Source organism: Aspergillus novofumigatus (genome assembly GCF_002847465.1).
Source record: "Aspergillus novofumigatus IBT 16806 chromosome Unknown P174scaffold_1, whole genome shotgun sequence".
NCBI classification, from domain to species: domain Eukaryota; kingdom Fungi; phylum Ascomycota; class Eurotiomycetes; order Eurotiales; family Aspergillaceae; genus Aspergillus; species Aspergillus novofumigatus.
This window is the reverse complement of record NW_020194274.1, coordinates 4,520,379-4,545,376: the sequence shown is the minus strand read 5'-3', so window position 1 is coordinate 4,545,376 and position 24,998 is coordinate 4,520,379. Positions and strand designations below refer to the sequence as shown.

Sequence of the window (24,998 nt, the reverse complement as noted above, 5' to 3'; positions counted from 1 at the left end):
GTCAACTGAATTCATAGCGAGAATATCTATCTACTGATCCATTTGCGATTCCTCTAAATTCGTCACCGCCATATCTCTGAATTTATCACTGCCGTCTGTCTTGTTATACGCCCCAGCCCCATTTACAAAGGATTGCAGCAACCTCCGTCTAGCGCCAAAATCTCCCTGCCGCGGCTGTCCATCCATTATGGCAGCCCACAGCTATTACAACGGCGGCTACAGCAATAATCCCCCAACCTACGAGCAAACCCTTCCTCACACCGAACCCGTCGATCGCGTCTCTCCGGTATCACAGGGGCATGGTTACACAGGCAACAGCGGACATCCTTATACAACTACCGACTATGGCTCACCTGAGATTCGGCACAGCCAGCATTCGATCGCATCAGATCAGGGGGTCCATATGTAGCAGGCGGGAGGTTCAACGAGGCCGATTACTACTCAGACAATATACCGTTGAAAGCACACAACCAGGATCCAAATGGATCTCCACCGCCAAACTGGATGCAGCAGCCAACTCAATATGCGCCAGACCCCTCGGCAATGGAGCCCGCAGGGCCCCCGGTTGCCTCGACAAGGAGACAGAAGAAAGGGATATTCAAGAAGAAGATTGCTTGGGTGACATATACATTGACCATAGCCCAGGTCATCGTTTTCATCGTCGAGCTGGTGAAGAATGGTATGTGGTTCCGGCGATCCGTTTTTCCCGCTGGAGGTCCATCATACTGACTTTTTTCAGCTCAACTTACAGGAAGCCCGATCGAACTCCACCCCCAGTTCAACCCGATGATCGGCCCTTCGCCGTACGTTCAGATCAACATGGGAGCGCGGTACACGCCGTGTATGAAGAACGTGGACAAGATTCAGAATTCGCCTGTGGACTTTTTATTCCCGTGTCCGAACGCGACATCGACTGCGGATTTTGTATGCAGCCTCTCGGAGCTGTGCGGTTTCGATGGAGTCCCAAACCCGGTTCCGGGCGGCACCCTGGACGATCGCCCTGAGCCAAATCAATGGTTCCGGTTCATCATTCCCATGTTCCTTCACACCGGGATCATTCACATCGGCTTCAATTTGCTGGTTCAAATGACAATGGCCGCTGATATGGAGAGAACGGTGGGATGGTGGCGGTTCGCCTTTGTCTACTTGGCCAGCGGTATCTGGGGTTTCGTGCTCGGCGGAAATTACGCAGCTCAAGGCGAAAGTTCTTGCGGTTGCTCGGGCAGTCTATTCGGCATCCTAGCCCTCTATATCTTGGACCTTCTCTACACTTGGGGTGAACGGTCGAGTCCATGGGTTGAGCTTGTGATCATGGTTTTTGGTATTGGCATTTCGTTCGTGCTCGGGTTGCTTCCGGGCTTGGACAATTTTTCACACATTGGAGGCTTCGTCATGGGTCTGGCATCTGGTCTCTGCATTATGAGATCTCCTAATGCCCTTCGCGAACGCATTGGCCTTGCCCGTAACCCGTACGTGGCCATGACTGGTGCCGCGGGTGCCAGCGCTGATCCTGGAAATAAAGTCACCAATCCTGGCTCGAGCATTGCTGAATTTTTCAAGGCTCACAAGGGCTCTAAGAGCTCGAAAGATTCCAGTGCTCTGGGTTTCTTCAAGGGTCGTAAACCACTTTGGTGGGCCTGGTGGTTGGTGCGACTCGGGGCATTGGTTGCAGTCCTCATTGGCTTCATCTTGCTTATTGTGGACTTTTACAAATATCACACTTCGAATTGCTCATGGTGCTACAGACTGAGCTGCTTGGTGAGTCGCCTCCATGGAAGCGAGATCTCGTGACATACTGACAGTTTACAGCCGGTCAATGATTGGTGCGAGCAGGGTCAGATCACAGTCGTCAATACAACCACAACAAACTAGGTTCATTTTTATGCCATAGAGAAATTTAGATCAGCTTTCTCAAAGACATACTGTATATAGTGGTTCAAGCAGGCCGCATTTTGGTTCTTATTCATATCAACAAGTGGCGGTCTTTTGGTACTTATTCGGGATGATTTTGATGTTACTATACCCAGGAAGAGAATACGTCTATAGACTAGATTCTCTATCACAGTGACAATGTGACAGTTCAGCCGGTCTGATTCCAAAAATATCTTGCTCTTCCAAGTCAACAAAGGTGGCTGTGGCTGGTGCTAACCACGTGTATAATTACGTACGCATCGATGGCTGTGCAGGTGGTAATTCCCGTACGATACCGCGACCCTCCCGTCATCACATACTCTATCAAGACGGCGATCTTCCGCAATCATCCACCAGGCTCCAGCTCAGCATCATCGCCTTGTTTTCTGGTCTGCTTTGTGCCGTCTTTCGATTTATTTTCTTTGGCTTGTCCTTGCTTTCACTATCTGTTTAATCCTCGAATACCCAGTCTTCCTCACTACTACCCATTACTCTGCCACGCCAACACGACTAATCCCTCCAGATATCTAATTCGCAATGATCGCCTGCTTATAGATCGTCTCGATGCTCTCGTTCTAGCTGCAAAATCTCCAACGGTGATATACACCGGCATTTACAATGGCGACCCTGGCGACATCGCCGCCAACATCTCCAACCTGGCCCAAACGCCGCCCGCGGGCGTGGGCCCTCCGATGCGAACGATACTGCTGCGCCGCGGCAACCTATTTTCCTCTGGCATTTGTGTACAGTTTGACGACGTGGGCGGTCTACGTCGAAGCGAGTATTGGTTTGAAGCCGTCGCGAAGCCCGTGGATCGGTATGTGCAAGATTTCGATGACCTTGGATCTGTGCCGGATATGCGCGGATGGGGATGGCATCTGAGCTAACTTTGTTTCTGGTAGGGTTGCCGACCTCGATATTAGGAGTCCTTCTCTACATATGCCTTAATGCCTCGTACACGGTGGCGGTTTTTACGGATCCCGGGTCGCCGCTGACGACTGGGGCTGGGAGACATCAATACAGTGCGCTGCCGGTCACCGAGTTGCCCGAGTATACGGCGTTTACTGTGAGCTCGACCGGGGGATCGCGGTATTGCAAGAAATGTCAGTGTCCGAAGCCGGACCGGGCGCACCACTGCTCGACGTGTAAGCGGTGCGTGCTGAAGATGGACCATCACTGTCCGTGGCTTGCGACTTGTGTGGGGTTGTACAATTATAAGGCGTTTCTGCTGTTTTTGGTCTATACGTCGCTGTTCTGCTGGGTGGATTTTGCGGTGTCAGCGATGTGGATCTGGACGGAGGTGTTCAACGATGCTCCGTATCTGGACACGATGCTGCCGGTGAATGTGGTGCTGCTGGCTATTTTGGGCGGGATTATTGGACTGGTGCTGACGGGGTTCACGGCATGGCATATCAGTCTTGCGGTCCGGGGCATGACGACGATCGAATGTTTGGAGAAGACGCGGTATGTGTCACCATTGCGGAAAGCGCTGGATCGTCACCGCTACGAGCACATACTGGGGAATCACAGGGACGGTAACGGGGACGGCCAGGCTGCGGACAGCTTTGGCCATCGGTTGCAGGACTACGGGCAGCAGATTCTCGACGCGCATGCTAATGCGATTCCCGGAGTTACTCGGGCCGAGGAAGGGGAGGAACGGCTCTCTCCGGCGTCAGCACAGCCCGCTGGACATGGGGTGTCTGATGATCAACTCACGCCCGCGCAACAGGCTCTGACACAATCGTATGCGGAACTGGAAAGGCAGAGGGAGCATGACAGGTACCAGGATTACCTGAACGAAGAGGATAACGGAAAGCTACCGCACGCGTTTGATCTTGGGTGGCGCAAGAATCTCTTGCATTTGTTCGGCAACCGGCCCCTACTCTGGCTCGTCCCTGTGTGCACAACCACCGGCGATGGTTGGCGCTGGGAGCCGAGCCGGAAATTCCTTGAAGCGCAGGAAGGACTACGTCTAAAGCGAGAACAGGACATGGCCAACCAACAGCATTACTACCGTGACCTGTACTCACGTAACACGAACAACAGCCGAGCCTGGCTAGGGCCGGACGCTGCAGCCCCGACATGGAATCCGAATCAGCCGATAGACAGCTTCCGAAACCCGGAGCGGCCAGCTACGGGTGTGTCGATGCAGACTTTGGCACCCATGTCCCCGCGACCACGCCCGGGTGATAGTGATTTTGAAGATGATATCAGCGAGACTGATCCTTTGAACCAGCAATCTGTCCCTACAAACGGGGCTGTAAACCGATTGCAAAAGCCGAACGAGGCAAACAGCGCGACCACTAACCGACGAGAGGAGTCGAGCGAGTGGCGGGACTGGGATTGATACCTTGGTCTAGTTCTCTTGTACTTGTCGGGTATTGGACATAGCGGACATGCATAAACGAATAGGTCGTATATACGGAGTACTTCCGATATGAGGAGATGAAGTTTATGCGGCGTATTTTGTACAATATTTTGATATAGATTTGTCCTAATGCACTAGATTAAATGGCTTGTATCCTGCCAGCTGCTGCTAAGAGCTGATTGGTGCCTGAGGTATAGAGTACTACGTATCTTTGCTCCGCGCGCCGCGTGGAAACTCCAACGTCATTTGAACTGGACAAGCTGGCATTTAGCTCAGACGGAGTACCGCTCTATTTATTCACTCATCTTTTGGACTACATACAAGCAGTCATACGTGACTGATAAACTATGAACTGACACATTCCAATGCCACATAACATCTGACGCAGTATATAGTTCTGTCCAGTTGCCACCTTATCAGTCATCAGCCATCAACACCCATCTGATAACTCTATCAGATCTACGCCTCTCAACCACCAACCACCACCACCACCACCACCACCACGAACAGAATAATCACATCTGCTGACAGAGTCAGGGAGAGGTCTCAAAATGACATCCCCCTCCCACCGGCGCCTCCTAAAAGAAGCCTCCGAACTCGCCTCCCACCCCTCCCCGCACTTTACCGCCCACCCCGTCTCCGACTCCAACCTCTACGACTGGCACTTCACCCTCGCCGGCCCGCCCTCTCCCTCCCCTACTCCGGCGGCATCTACCACGGCCGCATCGTGCTTCCACCCACCTACCCTTTACGTCCGCCCTCCTTCCGCTTCCTCACCCCCTCCGGCCGCTTCGAGGTCAACCGCGAGATCTGCCTCAGTATCTCGGGCCACCATGAGGAGACGTGGCAGCCTGCGTGGGGGATACGGACGGCGTTGCTGGCGCTGAGGAGTTTCATGGATGCGGATGCGAAGGGGCAGGTTGGGGGTTGGATGTTGACGTGGGTGTGAGGAGGCGGTATGCGGTTGAGAGCCGGGGGTGGGTGTGTGATGTTTGTGAGGGGGGAGGAGTAATGAGGAGGTGCTGAGGGAGTGGAGGGAGGTGTGTCGCGCGAAAGGGGTGGTTGTTGATGATGATGATGATGAGGAGGAGGCCGCCAGTACTACCGCAGAGAGACCTTCGGGAGATACTGAGCCGGATCCAGATCGAGAACCGGAGGATACAAATGCAAATGCAAAGACGGAGACGGGGACGACGGCGACGTCTCAGAAGGAATCGGAATCACTGCCGTTGAGGGATGCTGCGCCGCAGCAGCAGGTACCGGGACCGTCTGCGTCTGTGGCTGCTCTTGCAGAAGCAGCTGCACCTGCACCAGCGCCCACACGCACGACACCAGTCCAGACTACGACTGCGACTACTTCTCGACCTACTGCATCAGATGCGCCATGGCTGGATCGAGCCATCCTGGGGGTTCTTGTCGCGTTGGCCTTTATGATCGTACGGCGGCTTGCAAAGTCGGAGGAGTATTAGCTATTAGCGCTGTTCTTCTACGGGTGGGCTGGTCCCGGGGGAGTTTTTGGATATCTTAATGGTTTTTTGGTTGAAGTTTGGTACATACATGGAGCGATGTTTATTCCAAGGTTTTGCTTTCAAGTCTGAACACTTTATTTAAGGTCGGCGTTTCCATGACAGTACTACTATACAGCTTTTTTGACAGATATCGTTACATCAGAGAGTCAATTGTTAGATATCATGCCAACACCATCCACCACCATTCTTGAACTTGCCATCCCGACGTCTCCTCAACGGCTTCTTCATCCTCGTTCTCCCTTCGTAAAACTCCCACATCCGCCATCCATTTCAACAAGAGGAGCACCTCCCACGCTCCCATAGATGGTTGCACCATGCTCGCAACCCCCTTGGCACTGATCCCCGGCCGCACCGCGACGATCCCCACGACAGCCGCTACGGCAAACTCCCAGAGCACTCGGACAAAGTTGCCATGGATATCAAACCACAGGGGAATCTTCTCAGTGATGAATTCGCCTTTGCTGATGGCAGCACGGGGCGGACACGGCGGGGGCCTGTTGGCGACCTTCTCCCGGATCGGGTTGCCGTATATATACGAACCCTCGACGGTTTGCACCTGGACCACAAAGCGCAGCTTGTCTTTGTCGATTTGTCTAGTTAGGTAGCCGCCGTCTGTCAGCCCGAATTTATCCCGTGGGGGATCCTTCGGTTTCAGGATGATTCTGCGCTCGGCGGCGAGGTTGATCAGGGCGAGGATATCACCGTCTTCTGCGTGGTAGTTGATGGTGAACGAGCCGGTGCTTTGCAGCGCCGGATCCAGGGTCCCGGTTTTGAACCGCGCGGCTCGCCGGAGCTGTGTGACCTCGATGTTCCGCCTGCGGCCCAACATGTGCAGGAAGAACTCGGTGATGTCGTAGTTGCGGCCCGGGGTAATGCGCCCTCTGTTGCCCTGCGATACGACCCGCTCCGTCGTCAATGACTGCAGCGCATCGTCGACGAGTCTGCCTCCGAAATTGGCTAGGGCCTGCCGGGCCTCCGCGGGCCGGTATGACTCCTCGGGTGCGACGATGTTGGCTCGAACCCACGTCTTGGCCACTTCCAACCGCGCAAGTTCGGCCTGTCGCGCTGTAGGTTGGGCCGGCTTCTCAGGCACAGGGATGGCGAAAGGAACGCCTGCGTAGAGAGCACGTCTACGGTTCACAGTCACTCCATGAGTGTTCTGATAGAGTTCATCCAGCGTGACCGGCGGCTCCTCGCGCAGCTCAAACACGCTGTCGAACTGGTCCTTGGTGGCAGGAAGATCCGGCAGCTTCTCGGACTTGGGAATGTCCAGCTCTGTCTGTGCCCAGTCGACGACCCTCTCCCAATCATATCCTTCCAAGTCGTCGTAGCTGATCGGCGGCACCCGGCCATTCGCGTATGCTACAATAAACCGCTCCTGAAAGTCACTCTGCATCTTCGCTACCTGCAGTCGGTTTCTGCTGAGAATGTTCTTCCCCCGCTCTTGGATCATTTTGGGGTCCTGGTTGGGGAAACTCTGGCAGACCAGCTGCCAGTCAACGATCTTGCCTTCATAGCCGCCGGCTAGTGCCCTAACGACCACAATCGCAGTCAGAATCCTCTCTGCTATCAGACGTGGCAGATGCTGAAGAGCTCGGTTCCGACGGGCAGCCGGTCGGTTGGGCAGTTTTGCCACAACGACGTTTCTAGGTCCCTCGGCCGCTAGTTTCTCCAAGCGACGATTTTGCGGTACGTAGTCGTTGCGCCGTCTACGTGAGTCAGCGGAGAACAGCAGATCCAGTGCATCCAGCGAGTCGTCCGAATCTTCAGAGTCAGAGGAAACTTCGGATTCTGAAGGCTCTTCCGATTCCTCTGCCTCTTCTGCCTCTTCTGGCAGAGATTTTTCAGGTTCAAGTAATTCCAAGCGACGAGCTGCTTCTCTGATCTTCCTGACTCTTGGAACCCGCACCCTAGGATAGGCACTTTGATCAATTTCAAACTGGAGATCCCCTTCTATCATGACTGCCTCTGGGAAATCATCAAACATTTGATTGATAAAAGAAAACTCCTGGCCTTCGTCGGCAGGTTTTTCAAGTAAGAATTCTTCATTTTGCAGCTCCCACCTCAAAATGGCACCTGTTTCACGGACGAACTTGCTTGTACGTGGATCCACAGCTTTAGACAAATCCACTGGGGGCCGCTTTACCTGGTCCAAGACGTCGTCCAGGGATTTCGGAAATCGGAAGACAGCTCTTGCACGGGCAACGGCCGCAGCTCGGACCGCTACAAGCCCGGCCTCTGTCGAGAAGGTGCCCGTACTGGAATGAAACGTCTGCACTGGATTCATAAACATAGCATAAGGTGCCATGAGTGAAATAGGCATCCAGAGGCGTTTCAACCTGCGGGGAGCTCTGGCAGCTTCCTCTTCTCCAGCGAGGCCGTCAGCTGGGGTGCGATGCTTCAGGATGCGTTTCCGTTGCTGACCCTTTTCTCGAGTCTTGGAGATGGGCCCCAGATCGCGTTCCAGAGAGTCCCGAGCGGGCCCGCGTTGAAGTCCGGCAAGTCGAACAACTCCAGAGGGACGTAGAATCTCCGTGTCAGACTGGAGGCGCTGCAGCAGCCGTCGTTGAATGCTCTGTCCCTTTCTCTTCTCCAGAGCCAGGACAAAGGCTGGCTTTTGATGTAAATGCACGGTAATCCCACGCTCGATAGGGAGTTTCGCCATCTTGGGTTCACCGCTCGGCGTACTCTTTGCACTTTTCGCACTTGACTTGGTCAGTTCAGAATCCAGTTCAACGCCGGGTGGGAAGTAGTAACGAGCGGTCGTGGTAAGCATCTTGTGCTGCAAGTCTTTGATTGTTGGATGATCAGGCTGCAAGTCAGGCTTGGCGACAATGCTCTTTGTTACCATTACCCCTTTGCTGTCCCTCCCGCTGAATGTGAACTGCCGAAGTTTGCCTGCATCGATCAGGTGTTTAATAGATGTCTTGACTGTTCGCATGTCTGGCTTTTCCTTGTACTTCGTCTTCTTCCATGCAGTTGCAAATGGGTACCATATTTCGGTACCCATGGAGTATGCGCCTCCAGCTTTCTCAATAATATCCATGATAATGCTCCTGCGTAAGACCGCAACAGAGCCTAGCTTGTCTTGCCTCTTTGTGCGCGGTCGATGCCCCTCTGGCGTTTGTGATACGTCGCGCTGCTCAACGTCCGGTGTCCAGTCAGTGGGTTTCAGGTCGATAACGTTGGCTTCTTGGATGTTATGAATAGCGGCGCCTGATTCGGCAGTTGCAGCCGGGGTGGCCACATCCACCGCCATGTCCTCGCGCGCTGTGTCCTCCAATGGCGTGCCGATTGCTCCTGCGTCGACCGGGCGGTGTTCTCCATTCTCCCCTTTGGTCGGCTTTGATGGAGCAACCTGCTTCCCGACGTTTTCCATAACGGCTGCCGGAGAAAGAGTTGAGGCAGTTTCTTCACCTCGCAAACCTTGAGGTTCATACTGACGCTTTTTGTACGGTGTCTCTAAGTTTTGACGAGGCTGTGACAGGCCGACTTGCTTTTTTTCTGCTGGTGACGGAGCTTGTGGCATCTCAGAGGCTAGTCCTCGCCTGCCCTTGTCGACTGCAACATCTTCCGCGGTAGGGATTGGAGACGGCTCCCTCCTGCGTTTGCTGGCCCGAGAAGGAGCGTTCTTGACGGTGTCGATAGAAGGCTCACCGGTCTGCTGTCCGTCTGACAATGGTTCCTCAGACCTTGAGACTTCAGCCTCAGCGACTTGCCGAGAAACCTCGGTGCCTTCAAGACGCTGCTGTTTAGACGGTCTTTGATGATCCGGCTCAGCTTCTGCGTCAAGGGGAATCCGACTCCGAAGCGTTCTTTTCGTACCTCTCGAAGGAGTGTCTGGCGCTGCAGAAGATGTTGCAGGGGTGTTGATCGCAGTAAATGAGGGAACAGGAGTTGTTTCAACACTTTGGGCGCGAGAAACTTGTTGACTAGTGCTAGCAGCTTCATCTTCTGGTTCGCCTTCCGGGCTCTCAGTAAACCAAGGCAGTGATGCTAACTTTGGCGACTTGAAAACTGCAAGGCGGGAGATTCTCGGACGACCTTGTCGTTTCCCCGCGGGTCTGCGTCGTCCGCGAGGGGTGATGTACACACCAGGTTCTGTGCGCTCAAGGAGCAAGACACTGTATTCAGTCCACGTTTCATCCAGCCCCAGCGCCTCGAGTTTCTCTTTTTCAGACATCCCTCGGAATCTCTCTTCGTCGCGTTGCGCTTTCTTCAACCGCTTGATAGCCAGGTGGTCTTGTTCAGGAATGACATCCCCTTCCAATTCAGACAGATGTTCCTTCTTGAGCTTGGGTCTGTTGGGCGTTCCCTTCGGACGTCCGACTCGATTCATACCTGGCAAGCCGAAACGTATTACTGATTGAGAGTTAACACCAGTGATTCATTTATTGCCAGGGGTCAAACCTACCATAGCTACCATCCTTCAGCTGTAAGGGCATAGGATCGTTTCCAGTGCAATTGTAATCTGCTGGATTGACCACCAGGATGCCAGCCAGAAGCGACGCATTGCCAATCTTGATAAGCTCCTTCGTAGGGACAGCTTTGGGCAATCCATTCTCATCCAGATCGGGAACTTCATCGATGGGCGGTACAGAAATTTTCTCTGCCTTGGTGTTTCTGGGGACAAATTCGACAGCTTCCCACGATGCCTCTCCGGCATCAACGAGTTTTTGGAAGTTGGCCGTTGAGTAATGGATATAATGCGTGATGGTCTTTTCAAGCGCCGTGTCTCGCACAATGGCTAGATGGCGCAGATGCAGGGGCTGCGACAATTGCCAGCATTCCACTAACCGGGCCAAGGTGTTTTCAAGTGGTCTGCGGAAAAAGCTCCCAAAACCGGCTCGCAGGATATCCTAAAGGAGGTCAGCGGAAGCCGCTTCGCACATTGAGTTAAACATTTGCACACTCACAAGGTTGGTAATCCCAGAGGTTCCCGCTTGGTCGACAAGGTCGAATATCTGGTTATGTATATTACGATCCGGAGACCAAGCAGGAATCGTTCGACCAGCCTCCTCCACGTCCCCCTCTTGCTTGACCATACCAACAGCTTTGCCAGCCCGGGCAGAAGTGAAATCTCCACCGGCATCAGCTGGATCTCCACCGTCTTCCAGCTCTAACCCATCTTCCTGCTCGAGGTCGGTGTAGATATTTTGACTATATTCATGAAATAGCTCATAATCCCTCTCTGTTGGCTCCCGAACTAGCATCACACAGGGATGCAGCTTCTTCATATCATCCGCATACTGGGACGACGCCCTAACGCGCTTGAGCACACCGATACGCTCGAATTTGCGCAGGGCTCGGGAGAGAATTCTCCATCGCCAGGGATCGGCGAACCCGAGAGCACTCTTGAGATCGGTGCGGGCGATAATCTTGTACTCCCGGAGGATGGCAAAGAGCTTGTTGTTGAAGTCCCTAAAGTCAATAAGGCGCTCGTCCTGGTCGCCCGCTGTGCCAGCACCAGAGAGGTCGGACTTGGAGAACCGTCGCAGCACGCAGAGACTGGTCCGTACAGACTTGATCTGTATCGCCCTTTTCTCAATGTAGCCCTTTTCTTGCAGCACGTCGGTTCGCTTGGGGACGGAACGCTTATCCTGGCCGCTAAGTTTGACTAGATCTGTTTGGAAGATTCCATTGGATTTATGGGACGCAATGATGGAGAGAAGTGCGAATTCCAAGGGAAGCACTTTGGTCTCATCCGGCTCATGACCAGCCACCGCTAGCCATCTCCTTTCCCTAGAGACGAAAACCCGGACCGCATGTTCAGGGTCCGCCTCACGAGCGAGTCGCTCAGCATCGTTCAGGTGCAGATGATTACTCTCTCGGTCTCTCCCGACTGAGACTTCTGGGTGTCTTGTCAACCAAGACCAGACTTTTTCCTGGAACGGGCGATCGACAGTATGGCTCCGTGAAGACGTCTCATGCGCTGTGCTGGAGTAGAATGTGTCGATGAAAGTCAAGATATCCGCAGGAGATGCGCCTATGCATGTTAGTTAGTGTAAGGGTGGTGAATGAGGTACGACGTGATGACGAAGCTAGAGAATATACATGACGGGCAGTCTTATTGGATGAATGGCAGGAACACGGCACTAAGGGTGGGTATGCTTAATCTAGTCGGTGCGGATGCAGCAACATGCAGGAATAGCGGGAAAAAAAACAAGAAGTAAATTCGACACCAGAGATGTGAGAAACAAACCCACCTTGGTCGCCACAGAGCGCAATCTCCGCGAGAAGATGATCAATCAAGTTTTGTAAGCTTGGAGCCATCTTGTCTCCATTGTTCTAAGACAGCCGGTAGGGTTGCTGGACAAACAAGATATCATAGCATACAACGGAGAAAGATTCTGCTGTTGTTGGTAAATTGAAGCAGGAGACGAGATTCGAACCGCCGCCGTAGGAGAAAAAGTTCATGAGCAGAAACGAGAGTTGGACGAGAGGCGGATATTGTCACGTGATTTGCCACGAAAAATGCTGACCATCAAAGATACCCAACAACCAGTATTATCATTACTATTTATTCCTCTACAGCAGGAGACATTGGGGGCGAAGAATGACCAGATTGTTACGGTTGTTCCAAACCAAAAAATTAATGACAAGGGTGGGATTCGAACCCACGCCCCTTGCGAGACACGGAAACTGATGAATCAGTTTATAGGTCCAGTTCCTGAACCGTGCTCCTTAGACCACTCGGACACCTTGCCTTTGATGCTACAGAATATACAGAAAGTGCTATATGTCAGAATTACTACTTCTTCGATTAATGCTATTTCTCCAATGTATGCATAAATTAATGCCGGGATCGTCAAATGATCAGCTGGGTGGGTCCGGAACTTCCCAACCGTGATATGCTTTGTAGAGTTGCATAGTGTTTCTACCCCTAGATTCGGTTCCTGATAGAGAGATAAACAAGGCAATTGTTTGGTGCTCATGGCCTTGTATTATCAGTGGCGATGCGATGATTGACAATTGATACTGCCATCGAGTACGAAGAACCTAGTAGTGACAATATGTGTGGCCGCTAGATATTTAAGCCAACAGCACGGCAGCGCTAGGCATACATCGCCCGACCCCACGAACCCTGTGTCCCTCGTAGATCAAGTTATATCATCTAGACTCATTGCCAATGTGCTTCAATTGCCAACCAAATCAGAAATGCGATAACATGATAGTATCCAAATACCAAGACAAATACCAAGAAAAAATGACAGCTCGTCGACGATTGCGATGGGATGACATCATCCGCCGTGAGGCCTGTTACGTCAGGCACCACGCTGGTTGGGAGCCTGAGGAAACTGAGTCCGTCTATCAAAAGAAACCTTAAAACACAACACGCCGAAACACTATTTCAAGCCGTCAGTTCCGAGCGCATCCGTCTCTGATAAAAATAATAATAAGGCTTCAAGTCGCCTCTTTTCAGCTTGACTTGCCACGATCTATTATTCCCGTTGTTCCTCACCATTACTGCCCAGCGCTCTCATCAGCGTCTTGCCATGAGTTTCATGGTCTAACCACTCTATCTCCGAAAGCATCGCCATCAACGATAAAACCCGCCACTCTGGACTGATGGAAGAAGGAACTTCTACCACGGTGCCTCTAGAGCCTCCACCACTCCCTTATTCACTGTATACCAGAAAGAAATCTATCGCCATCTTCTGGACGATTTTTGTGCTCGATACACTGGCCCAACCTCTGGTGCTCTACTGGGCCCTCTGGTTCGCCACGGATCTGTCTCACAATGTGGGTAAGTTATCCGCTCTCGTTGTAGGAGCTATGGACTTGGACAGACTGCTCATATCAGCACAATCGATGAATAGTCTTCTCCATCGTCACTGCGTCCCTCGGGGGTGTCTCCGTCTTCGAATACCTTTACCGTCTCTATCACTTGATCCGAAAAGATTCAAAGACTCGGCCATTGAACGCAAGAAAATCATGGGTAGGCTAAGAAAAGAAACACAACACCAATCATGTGATACACGGGTACTGATATTCGCGATAGCTGGATTTCTTCCATATCAATTTCACAATCGTCTGGTTGATTCTGGCAGTTGAGCTCATTGTGTAAGTAGCGCAAGCCTGCGAGCTGTCGTCGGAGTGACCATGCTAAACAATCTTTCCAGTGGTACGGTGCCTGAGGAACCATATGGTATGTTTCCATGCTTGAGTTTCGTCCATCCAAACGCCTTAGGCATTGCTGATCATTCGCCGAATTGAACAGTACGCCTTGTCGCAATGGTCCTTCCCACCGTAATGTTCTACTTCGGTGGCGTCTACCTTACCCTCGATATGCTCCGCATTTGTGGATTCAAGGCCCCCTTCCGAATATCCTCCACACCCAAGGGCTCTGTGATGCCCACAGCCCTCTATGTCCTCATCGAAGACGTCGTCGCCGTCGACGGAGGCGGCGGCCAGATCTACCGCCACGCACTGCGCAACCGATACCTTTCGAGCCCATACTTCCGAAGCATGCTCTTCGAAATGAACATGTTCTGGGCAGGTGGCTCAATCGTCTGTGCAGCTGCCATTACCGCCATAATCTTCACGACCTCGGAACCCGTCGCCTACACTGTACGTTTCCCATTTTACTTTTCGCAAAATTAACATAAGACAACCACTAACATTCGAATAGCTGGGCTGGTCGCTCCCCTTCGCTTGGGCCGGCGTCTGGACCCTCATCACCATCCCCTGGGTGCAAAGCGACCTTCGCCGCGAAAAGAAAGCCTGGAGGGAGAATCGCGGGCAAGGAGACGTGCCAACATACACCGATGTCGTCGGCGCCCCGACGGCCCGGACCCGCCTGGAATCGGTCCAGGACCACGTCCAGGACCACCTCCCGAGTTTCTTGCCCTGGGGGCGGGAAAAGCAGTCGTCGCCGACTACTCCGTCTGATGGTCACTCGAACGTGTGATCGTCTCCTCAGCCTTCTCTTCAATCAAATCAAATTACAAAGCAGGTTAACCAGTTTTAACGGTCGTTATGCTTGCTATTATGAATGAATGCATCTGGCGTTGGGATGGAACTGTCAATTCACGGACGCGGGAACATCGGACAGCGTCTTTCATCGATCGAACACAAGCAGAAGCTATGGCGAGATGTGTGATGTATATAGATACCCCAGCGGTTGTTTCGGTATGATTTCCTTTCTTCTTCTTGTATTTCTACAATTGTATCAACACCTTTTAAGCTTCAGTCTCAAATCTCTTTCTCAACAACTCACCGTACTAGTAGTATCATCACGTCTGTCACCTCCAAGGAGTTAACTGTAAGAAGCTGTCTTTGAAGGGGGAAAAAAGGCTGCTATTCCTATTTCCATCTATCCATCTTTGGTATCCAAAACCGAGTAAGGTACTCCCAACAGGGCGCCTCAACTATGTACTAGAAGTATAACCCACGCCACCAGGAAATGCAACCGACTCGATCTAATTCCTCTTGATCGCCGTATTCCCGTTCCAAAAAGGGAAAAAAACAGAAGCAACAAGACAGAGGAAGAAGAGAACTGTACAGCGCTCAAAAGGCAGAACAACACGCTCGCCGCTGGGGAATTGATCGTATAAATGTTATGGAAATTAAAACTGGACAGGGAGAAATGACGGGTGCACAGAACCCGATATATCAAGCTTATCTTGTGGGAGAAGAACAGAAAATGGATCGGGTATCTGACGCCCCAAGTACAATCCACTGCAAATTAGATAAACCACAGCACAAGACACTTGCGTGGTTCCGGATATTGAAACGAGATTGGCAACTGAAAGAGGCTATTGGGGGTGAGGGAAATGGCAGGTGGTGAGACGTGAGAGGGAGGTTGGAATGGGGGATATATCACACAACTTCGTGACTGGTCTGTTGAGCGAGCTGAACTTTTGATAGGCCGTTATTTTCGCGACGGCAGCAACTTCCGTCCGAAGCTTCGGATGCTCATTTTGTGACTGCATTGATCAATTAGCGACGAGATCTCCTTGACGCTGAACTTCTTGGTATGTACCTCTCATCGGGAGCATCCCAAATCTTGGTATCAGCTCTGGCAATGGCTTGGCTCGACGTCAGTGGTCGGTTGGGAGGATTGACGATCCTACGGGATTGCTATGGGGGTGGTTAGTTTCTAACTGTTCTCTAAATTCGTACGACATTGTAGAGACATACCTCCCAGCGAGCATCGACATCCACTTCACTTGCAGAGCGCGAGTCAAATGGTGTGCCTTGATCCTGGACGCTAAGCATACTTGAGCCTAAGGATTGTGATCGCGCGAGTGGGGAGGTTCCCGAGTGAATTGAACGTTGAGATGTCGACTCCGAATGTTCGCTGTTGGAGTCATAACTCGCTAGGCTCTGGGTTTTGCCCGACAGGGCATTTGATGCACTGTCCGGGTTCTGAAGGAGCTGAGATGAACTGGCAAGCTCGCGATAGCGTTTCAGTTGTTGCTTTGAAGGTCGATGATGAGAAAATTTGTTGCCAAGTATCGCGGGTGCGTGAGAGATCAAAGCCTTGATGACATCCTTCTTCAGTCGCAGAGCCAAATCCAAGTTGGACCATGTCTTGTTCTGGTATTCTAGAACAGGAAGTCGGAAGACAAAGTCATGGATGTCCTCGAGGTTGTGCTCCCCTTTGCCTTTGTAACTCAAACAAAGTACGACATCGTTCACCTTCACGTGAGCAAGGGTCATATAGCTAGATGCGCGAGACATCATCTGCGATAGATCGTCTTGCACTTCCTTGGATTTACCGCTTTTGTTCGATATCAGGGTAAATTTCTTGCCCTTATCTTCCCCGACGTTGGCGGTCGAGCCATTGGCGAATGACTTCTCTGTAGGCTGTCTGGAGAGCATTCGCATACTCTCAACTGACTTCTTCTTGCTCAATGAACTAGCACTCGTTGCTGGGCGGTTTGATGGAGATACTCCCAGACGATTGCTGTCCTTCTGCTCTTTCTTGTGTATCGCCGTCATGCCAAGACCCTTGAGGTTATACGAACTGTGACGCGAACGAGGTCTCGTTTCGTCTGCCAGCGAAAGCGTGGGTTGCAATCTGAGCTCAATAGCGCCGGGTCCTTTGGTCCTTGAAAGGTCCTCGGCTGAGATGTCGCTTGTGCCTTGCGCGCTTGGCGGCGGAGATGGGCTATCATCGTCTTCTTCCGATTCCGAGGCATCCAAAGGTTTCATGTTCTTGATCATGAAAGGTGAGAACCCACCATCGAACCCATTGGAGCGAACATTCGGAAAGATATACTCGAACACCTTTTGACCAAGCTCGCGCTCCAGCTGTATCTTGAGCGGGAACAGCGACACCTCGAAGTCATCGAGTACGGGAATACCGCCAACAGCTTCCAACATGTGCCACTTGACCCTAATCATATTTTCATCGGGTTCGTCCAGGTTCTTGGCCTGGTCAAGATACGGCACGATGATTTGAGGGTAGATGGCGTCCGGCAGAAGGTTCAAGCCGTATATCCGTTCAACTGCCACGAGATTGTGATTCGAGCCATCACTGTTGTCCGTGCGATCATACTCGGCGTTCCGTAGCTGGAATTCGACCAAAGGCTGAGACTGGTCCATCATAAGATGCCATACTACCTCGGATGCAGAGATGTTCCATCTCAGGATTCCATTTGCTCCAGATGTTGTCGGCTCGATCCGTCTTTGAGATGTCGTGATAGCTTTCATCAAGAAGAATAACTCGTCTTCGCATTGAGCGAGATCCTTTTCCAGCACCAGCCGGTCTTCCCAGCCATTCTTGTCCAGATACTTGGCGTTGATCTGGAAATGCTCCTTGATCTCCTCTAGTTGACGGATGCGGGACTGCAGCTTGAACACCATCTCCGGAGCACCTCTCAGGTCGCTGAAATCCGAAGTGAGAAGTATGCGTTCCAGACGTTCGTTTCTGACCTTCTCCAACGGTTCGCTATAGAGCAGAAGATCCAGCACGATGATGTACATTGAGTAATACTCAGCCGAGTCACAAATGGCCCGAAAGTGAGGAAAGTCAACACTGATATGATCCATCCTAGTCTCTTGACCATCCGGACCGACGTGCTTGGATTGCCCTTTTGCCACTTCTTCATTGTACTTGAGACGCAGGTTGTTATATTTGTCATATCTCAAGCTGGCAGAAGTCTTCTGGATAATTCTCGAGAAGCCGAAAGGATTCAGCTCAAAGTCAAACATGGCTTCGAGGGTTACCCAAGGTGGCCATGCCGATCCCGGAGCGTTGCCATACTTATTGCCGGCATAGAACTGCAAGTGATTCATCAGATTCTTCTGAGTCGCAACGAAGAACTGAGCACCATCCATGTCAAGGGAGAAGCGCCGCTGCACCAAACCGCTGACATCGTCTGAAACACGCTCTTTGTCCATGATGGAAATCACTTTCAGTTGCATTCCACTCGCTGCTACCAACAAGACTGACTTCTGATTTTTCTCGCTCTGAAGCTGGATCTGCGGCGCAATCAACCGTAAGTAGTAACTATTCTGTGGAGTGAACTCAGGCGAGATATTCTCGCTAGAGCTGTCAGAATCTGGCTGGGTCTGGGTACCCGAGTCAATGCTTTCCTGTTCCTCAGCACTGACAAAGCGTTTGGTATCGTTCAGAAGCTGTTCGATACGATCCTCCACACTGTCTTCATCTGTGTCCGCATTCGATGGCCGCCTCGACGAGCCCTTGAACATTTTGGACCGTCTTTGGTTGTTTTTGTTCTGTTCTTCGACAATATCGAGAATGAATTTGACGGCTCTGCGGGACATGTAGTATACGAAACCTCGTCTTTGGCTCACTTGATGAATATAGCGCAGTATGATGTTGCGGAGTGAGTTGTTCCACTTCAATTGCATGTTGTGGATCAAGAAGCGGTTGTTAAAGTCGCTAGCGTATTCATCGTTGCGCGAGGAGTACAAGCCGTCGAGATCCGCTTCCTTGCCACCGTTTGTCGAATCGGAGTCAGCACCAAGACGAAACGAGCTGTCACTCGCGAAATTTTCAGGCTTCTTGTCTATTGGGGTTTTCTCTTCACGTGCAAGTTGCATTTCAAGGCGACGAAGCCCAGTCACAAGGAAGGCACGTCTCCGAGCAAGCGATTCAGCCTGTCTGACAAAGTCATCATGCTCGTTTTTAAGTTCGGAATGATGGTCGACATCCTTTGCCATACGAAGCTCCTGCTCCCCAATCTGACGATCGAAGTTCCGTATTTGTGCTTCAACGGTGGCGAGGCGATCCCTGATCAGTTCCATTTGTACCCGACGAGGTTCGTTACTCTCGGACAGAACGCAGTCGTGAGTGGGCTCATGGCCGAATGGGCTGTACCCTGTTTGATCTGGCGTTATATCGCCATGATCAGTCTGACGAAAGTAGGTAAAACGTGGGGTGAACGCAAGAGGAAGTATATGTGTTTTTGGGTTGGACTCTTGAGGTAGTATCCAATCGAGCTCCACAAAGTCATCCATATCAACCCAATCAAGGTTCTGGTCTGGGATAGTGAATCGTGATAAATCAACCGAGGGAACTGGCTGCTGGAAGGAAGATATGATATCGTCCCGATTCTCCTGTATGTCATCGAGATTCGTCCCCTCAATACTAACTGAGACGGCTCTGAAATCGGCCGCCTGCAAATCCAATTGGCCTTGGTTGATTCGCATCGCGCTTGTCTTTGTTTGCTTCAGGCGACCCTTTGCTACCGTCTTGATTTGCTCCCGCCGCTGATGGACATCGAGCTTCAAACTGTCCAGACGAACCTTCAGCCCTGTTGCTGTGACCACATCTTCCGCATAATCCTCACGGTCCTTGTGCTTGTAGATGTGAGCCACAAATAGAGGAGCGAGGAGCAGTTTGTATTTGACAGTAGCAAGATGACGATTGAACTTCTTGCTGGTTTTGGTGATACCAGGCCAAAGAGGACCCTGGCGGACTGGGAGAGACATCACACCCGAGAATAGAGACCACCAGTTGAAGAAATGCGTGAAGAATCGCGGACTCAAGTGAACGGCGTTGTAGCTTGCTGAAGGCTGAAGATGGTCAACATCCCAGTTCCTGCTCACAGGGGCAACGACCGAGATGGACAAGTGGATGTGGTTGCTGCGGAACCCACGATAGGCGTCGTAGTCCTGTGATGAAAAGTTAGACAGTAAACCTTCCAGAAGATAAATTGCACGTGCCTTTCGCTCCTCTGGATCGATAAACTCCGGATTTCGAAGGACCACATCGTAATGCGGTTTGAACTCAAACGACCGCTTGTCCCCGTCTACGTTACGTTCAAAGACCAAGCCAGCAACTAATCGGACGTCGCCCGACAATTTCATCACAACCTTCTTGAAAAGTGTTGCGTTCTTGAAATCGCTTGAAGAAGAACTGCTCTCCAAGTCGTGGGCGGTGGCCTCTTGTGCGTATCGAGCCTCGTTGCTGTAGTCTGGGATCGCCAGCACATATTCCCCACTTGTAACACTCATGAATTCCTTCGGATCGTCGCTGGTGTGGATTTCCCACTTCACGTCTTTCCTCCAGCACATGACGAAGCCGCCTCCGAAGCCAGTTACAACATATGGGTCTCTAGAGCCTTTGAGGCGCAGGTGAACGTCGCCGTCCTCCTTCCATAGAACTCGTATGCGCGAATGGAAACTTAGTCGAATCTTATCCCAGAATCCAACCCTTTCGGACGCATCTATCTCAGTCTTCGTGAAGCCTTCTATGATTTTCATCATGTCCTGAATCACAGGCTGATATGACATACCCCAGGAGATGCTAGTCGGAAGACTAGTATTGATTTCGATGGTAGGGTCGGAGTAAGTCTTGACAGGAGACACAGATCGCCACACATCGATCAAGAAGGGAGGACTCGTGGTTCCATCCGAAAGTTCGGTTGATGGAACGAGTTCTAGCTGTACCTTTCTCGACGACCTGTAGTCGCGGTATTCTTCGGCTATAACGAAATCCGTCCGCAGCGACCAACTTGAGAGTCTGGGAGATTGGCCCGGTCGTAAGGCAGGTATATGCAACAAGTCCAGGGGGTAGTCTCTCAGGTTGACTCGAGCTTCGCCCATGTTCAGGTGGAAGCTCATTGGAACGAGCAAAGCGTATTGTGTGGATAGAGGGATTCCCTTTCCAAGCCTATGGAGAAACGACGGGAACTCTTCAATAGGGAAAGACGGTTTGTCTATGACTAGACTGAGGTCAGTTATCAAGGCTGACAAGATACCAGGCCTGTTTGGAATGGCGAGAATTTTCTCGGTTACAGTGGCATCATCAGGCGGCTCATCGGCTCCAGAAAAGAGATTCCGAATTTCCTTGATGGAGCTGCCTTGAAACCGAAAAGCCGCGTCAATCTTCTGCTTCCAAGATCGAGCATTGTGTTCTTGGAGTCGGGACCAAGCCTTTTCCTCGGAGATTTTGGAATCGGAAGACAGGCAAGCCGAGCCCTCCGTATCATACCGGAATCTCCTCCCTCGTCCACCCTTCGTATCGTGAGTAAGGCCGCGAGGCTTCGGATCAGCACTTTTGCTCCTCTTCGTGTCATGGCTTGTCCGTTCGCTGCGAAGGGTCCGATGGCTGGACCTTGTTCTCAACCTGGACGAGGCCCGACGCTGTCCTGACTCCCTTATTTTCTGAACCTTGAGCTCAAACGCCTCCTCTCGCGCCAAACGTTGTCGCTGTTCAAGTAGACCTGTCCGATAGATGCAACCTAGTTTCCACTCGAACGCATCATCTTCTAGCTCGAATAATAGAGCTTTACTCCGCAGCGAGATCCGAGGAACCTTCTTTGGCGCTTCTGGATCCCTTGCTGAAATGAATTCTGATGAACGGTTCTTGAAACGATGATGGAGCTGCTTAAGAGCTTTAGCAGTGTTGACCCAGTTGTCGAAGACACGATGCATGATCATGTGATGAGGGACCCCTATGCGGATAAAGTCGGCCCAAATGTCTATTGACTTCTCTTCGACTAAATTAGACCCCTGCTTTAGTTTGAACTTGCGCAGGTCAACCTTGACGTTATTCATGCTGATAATTCTAGCCCAAACACCCTTGAGCTTGGGGCTTCGGCATGTAAGCGAATCAGCTGCGCCTTCACGAAAGGAGACGACAGACGGTGAGACCCAGCCGCCAATCCATATATCTGTAGCATCATTGGAGGATCCGCAGGTAGGAACGTTTTGATTTGAACGACTGTAGCTCTGATATCCACCGTGATGAGCTCATTTCTTTTGAGGGGCGGCCGTGGAACAGAGGGCGAGGTTGCAGAATCCTTCGTCTGCCATTCGAACGGTGGCTGGATTGGTGCTTCTGTAGGGAGTTGAATGAACGCATCCTGAATAACAGACACCGCCACTCCAAGACAGTAATAGCGATAAAGCGAATACTGCAAATAGATACCCTTCAGGACCGAGCTGATATGGAAGATAGGACCAAGACGGTCACTTTGGGTGCTCAGTGCAACCTCAAATCGGGGAAGTGAGAAGAACGGCTCAGGCTCCAAGTAGTCCTCAGATTCAATCACAAAGCCTTCGAAGCCACGGGCGTGAAAAGCCAGCCGTCTCCCATCCGCAGCACCATGTTGAATTTGTCTGGGCGGTGAAGTTGGAGGAAATCGAAACGGCGATTCGTCCCCAATGGTGGAGTGACTTGGGGTGCGTCGCCGTACGAGGCTGATATGAGTAGGTTCAGCTTTTTGGGCTCTGTATTCTGCAGTCCATGATTGCAGCTGTAATGAAACTCCCCGGGAAAGCTTTGAGACCGTACTATCCACTCCAGCGATTTCCAGACTGAGGCCCGTGGCCTCAAACTGGAAGTTGAGTAACCACGGCGGAATACGCCTTAGTACGCTCGGTTTCCTTTCTTGGCGCGCCATCGAGGCCCTTCTCCTGTTCTGCGTCTGGGCTCGAAGTTGCTCGACAACCTGGCGGATGCCGCGATTGACCTCACCATTGACCATGTGGGCAGAACATGTATTCAGTGTCCCCGTAGCGATCACGCACACCTCTGGTGACGCGTTGAGGAGGACCTTGAGTTCCAGTGTCTCTGTAGTCAGCAGATTGTGCTTGACCCCGGTGGGGGTCTGATAGTACAGCTTGTGATCTGCGACCCGGTAAACTGACGAGAGAGAGTAATGTACTCCACCTTCTGACGAGTGTGAAGAATCTATATCGAGAGCTATAGCGGATATGGAGGAGATTAGAAGATTATAGTCATCATCAGAGCCGGCTGATTCTTTAGTTATGGGGAGGACGAGTCGAACGACAGGTTCATGCACGGAAAGCTTAATATTGGCTTTCGGGAGCAGCCGCGAAATCAGTCGATGATTGTCGCGCTTCTTTCCGCGCGAGGAGGATGCTCTGGTTTGAACCAAACCGAGAAGTCGGTCAAGATGGTGTGGTTCTAGATCGAGAGAGGGCGAGGTGACGACAAAATTGGCAAAGAGGATATTTGTGTTGCGCTCCTCCGCATTATGATCATCGAAAGAGCCCACGGTTTTGGAAGGAAGCGTAGTCTTGATTGTTGTAGTAGCCATAGGGATGTATACAATGTTGTCCGTCTCGCCCGAGCTATCATCCAAGCTTACTGAGAGAGAGATGGCGGCCAGAAGAGCCTGATGTGCGACGTCGTCCCGCTGAAAATACATGCGATGTGCGGGACTCCTTTGGTCCATGCGATGCAGGTCAACGCCGATTTCATGGGATATGACGTTCAAGTAGACCGATTTCTGCCCCGCAGATGACGGCTGGACAATGCGAGACAGTCTGAAGAAACTCAAAGCCAGTTGAATTTCCCGAATGCCACGTAGCAGGGAGCTTGCAAATTCTTTCGAATCAGCGACCGTTTGCACAATCACATCGTCACGACTACCGGGTCTGTCCAACTCCTCGACAAAGTCGGCAAACGATATCTCGTCGTCCGTGTCATTGACGATAGGGTCCTTCCTCGACCGCCGGAACTGCTTAATCCGTTGCGAGACAGTTGCCAATTCGTCATATGGAATATGGAGTCTTCCAATTTTCAGGGCAATAGAGGTATCCCTGAGTCCGTCGCGGTCACTATGGAGGAGTCCGTGGATATTGACTTGGACATGATCCAGAACCTCAGCCGGCTCGTTGCCATCAACCGCGAGAAGGACGTTTCGCACGTTCATGATCCATTCGGCCGGGCATAGTTCACCAGACTCATCCTTCTTTCGGCGAAACACCTTTGCCCGGTCCACCATCTTCCGCCTGGTGTCCACCGCCAACGAGAGCGATCCTATCTGGAATTGGCCGGCTTCGAGGAAGTTGATCGTCGTATTCACGGCAACGACGTCCACCAATTTGAGCCAATGTATCTTTCTGTGTAGCCTCTTGACCTGCTCCTTCATCCGTGTGAGTGTCTTCCACGTCTTGCTCCGCCGAGCTCGTGCTGGGCTGCTCTCCCCTCCATCCTGCGAAGTATCCCCCACGTCCGAAGAGCTTTGAGGCTCAGGCACATCCGCCTTTGCTGTGTTGCTATTACCCCCCTGCCCAAAGCTGAAGGGTTCACGGTCACCTTCAGTTCCGTTAAGCGAAGACTCAGCCATGTCGGTTGCGCGAAGGACGGAGGGTGTAGAGATAATCCCAAGCCACGAAGTTCGATTTGTATCCCTTCTCTCGGAACATAGGCAATGCGGCGGAGGGAAAAGTAGCCGATTCGCTGAATAGAAACTCCCGTTGCGATTCGAACGATGGCGAAGATAAGGAACGAAGAAAGGTAGAGGAGGAGGAACCCCACGAGGACGGTCGTCGGATTAAAGAGCGGCATCGCGTCTCGCGACCAGTAGGGAGACCGATCCGTCGAACAAGGCCAGGGGATTGACGGCACAGATCATCGAGATACTAGCCGATCCTGCGAGTAGTTTGAGACAGTTATAATATAGCGAAAAAATCGCCGACCTCACTAGGCTAGAAATATTCTTGCCTTGAGGAATGACCCGCTATACGAGCAATTCTTCACAAGCGTTCGGAGTCGGCGAGGAACAGGTCTCAGTAAGACCAGAATTGCGCACTGGCCTGCAAAGTGTCCGAAGAGAGCCTCGACAGTGATAAGCCAGGCATGCTTCGAACAAGAATGAACAGATTCAGAATGTGATGGATATTGAATGATGGAAGTAGGGATCATAAGGCGATAGATAGAACCGGAGCGGCTGAACCATAGACCCATCAGCTGTCAAACTAACTAGCTACGTATCAAGAATAATAATGTCAGCAAC

General features: G+C 51.7%; 6 protein-coding genes and 1 non-coding gene across 7 annotated transcripts; 4 read left to right on the top strand and 3 right to left on the bottom strand.

Moving 5' to 3' along the window:
• Positions 1-187: 187 nt before the first annotated feature.
• P174DRAFT_417150 (rhomboid family membrane protein) lies at positions 188-1,872 on the top strand (the record flags this gene model as incomplete). Its single annotated transcript, XM_024824577.1, has 4 exons — positions 188-286; positions 370-679; positions 740-1,758; positions 1,810-1,872. The coding sequence occupies 4 exons, from the start codon at positions 188-190 to the stop codon at positions 1,870-1,872; spliced, it is 1,491 nt and encodes a 496-aa protein (XP_024688073.1).
• A 657-nt stretch (positions 1,873-2,529) lies between these two features.
• On the top strand, positions 2,530-4,258 carry P174DRAFT_361967 (DHHC family palmitoyltransferase; the record flags this gene model as incomplete). The annotated part of the gene is made up of 2 exons (XM_024821825.1): positions 2,530-2,728; positions 2,814-4,258. 2 exons carry the CDS (start codon positions 2,530-2,532, stop codon positions 4,256-4,258), a joined length of 1,644 nt encoding a protein of 547 aa, XP_024688072.1.
• Positions 4,259-4,526: 268 nt separating this feature from the next.
• Positions 4,527-5,993, top strand: P174DRAFT_437938 (UBC-like protein). The gene is made up of 4 exons (XM_024826421.1): positions 4,527-5,031; positions 5,076-5,222; positions 5,249-5,256; positions 5,286-5,993. The coding sequence occupies exons 1-4, from the start codon at positions 4,831-4,833 to the stop codon at positions 5,746-5,748; spliced, it is 819 nt and encodes a 272-aa protein (XP_024688071.1). The 5' UTR covers positions 4,527-4,830; the 3' UTR covers positions 5,749-5,993.
• P174DRAFT_49281 (putative TFIIIC transcription initiation factor complex subunits Tfc3) lies at positions 5,825-12,261 on the bottom strand. The gene is made up of 4 exons (XM_024830840.1): positions 12,015-12,261; positions 10,725-11,794; positions 10,223-10,667; positions 5,825-10,170 (listed from the first exon to the last, which is right to left on the bottom strand). The coding sequence occupies exons 1-4, from the start codon at positions 12,079-12,081 to the stop codon at positions 5,969-5,971; spliced, it is 5,784 nt and encodes a 1,927-aa protein (XP_024688070.1). The 5' UTR covers positions 12,082-12,261; the 3' UTR covers positions 5,825-5,968.
• A 143-nt stretch (positions 12,262-12,404) lies between these two features.
• P174DRAFT_t11 lies at positions 12,405-12,515 on the bottom strand. The gene has a single exon. It is a non-coding gene; the product is annotated as a tRNA-Leu (tRNA).
• Positions 12,516-12,736: 221 nt separating this feature from the next.
• On the top strand, positions 12,737-14,929 carry P174DRAFT_500961 (uncharacterized protein). Its single transcript, XM_024831005.1, has 7 exons — positions 12,737-13,110; positions 13,341-13,555; positions 13,629-13,747; positions 13,811-13,872; positions 13,932-13,957; positions 14,030-14,379; positions 14,441-14,929. The coding sequence occupies exons 1-7, from the start codon at positions 12,938-12,940 to the stop codon at positions 14,717-14,719; spliced, it is 1,224 nt and encodes a 407-aa protein (XP_024688069.1). The 5' UTR covers positions 12,737-12,937; the 3' UTR covers positions 14,720-14,929.
• A 753-nt stretch (positions 14,930-15,682) lies between these two features.
• On the bottom strand, positions 15,683-24,843 carry P174DRAFT_456919 (FMP27 family protein; the record flags this gene model as incomplete). The annotated part of the gene is made up of 13 exons (XM_024829481.1): positions 15,683-15,737; positions 15,794-15,891; positions 15,952-17,073; positions 17,095-17,293; positions 17,315-17,352; positions 17,377-19,509; positions 19,531-19,899; positions 19,951-21,816; positions 21,858-22,145; positions 22,170-24,098; positions 24,120-24,245; positions 24,266-24,396; positions 24,795-24,843. The coding sequence occupies 13 exons, from the start codon at positions 24,841-24,843 to the stop codon at positions 15,683-15,685; spliced, it is 8,403 nt and encodes a 2,800-aa protein (XP_024688068.1).
• Positions 24,844-24,998: the final 155 nt, after the last annotated feature.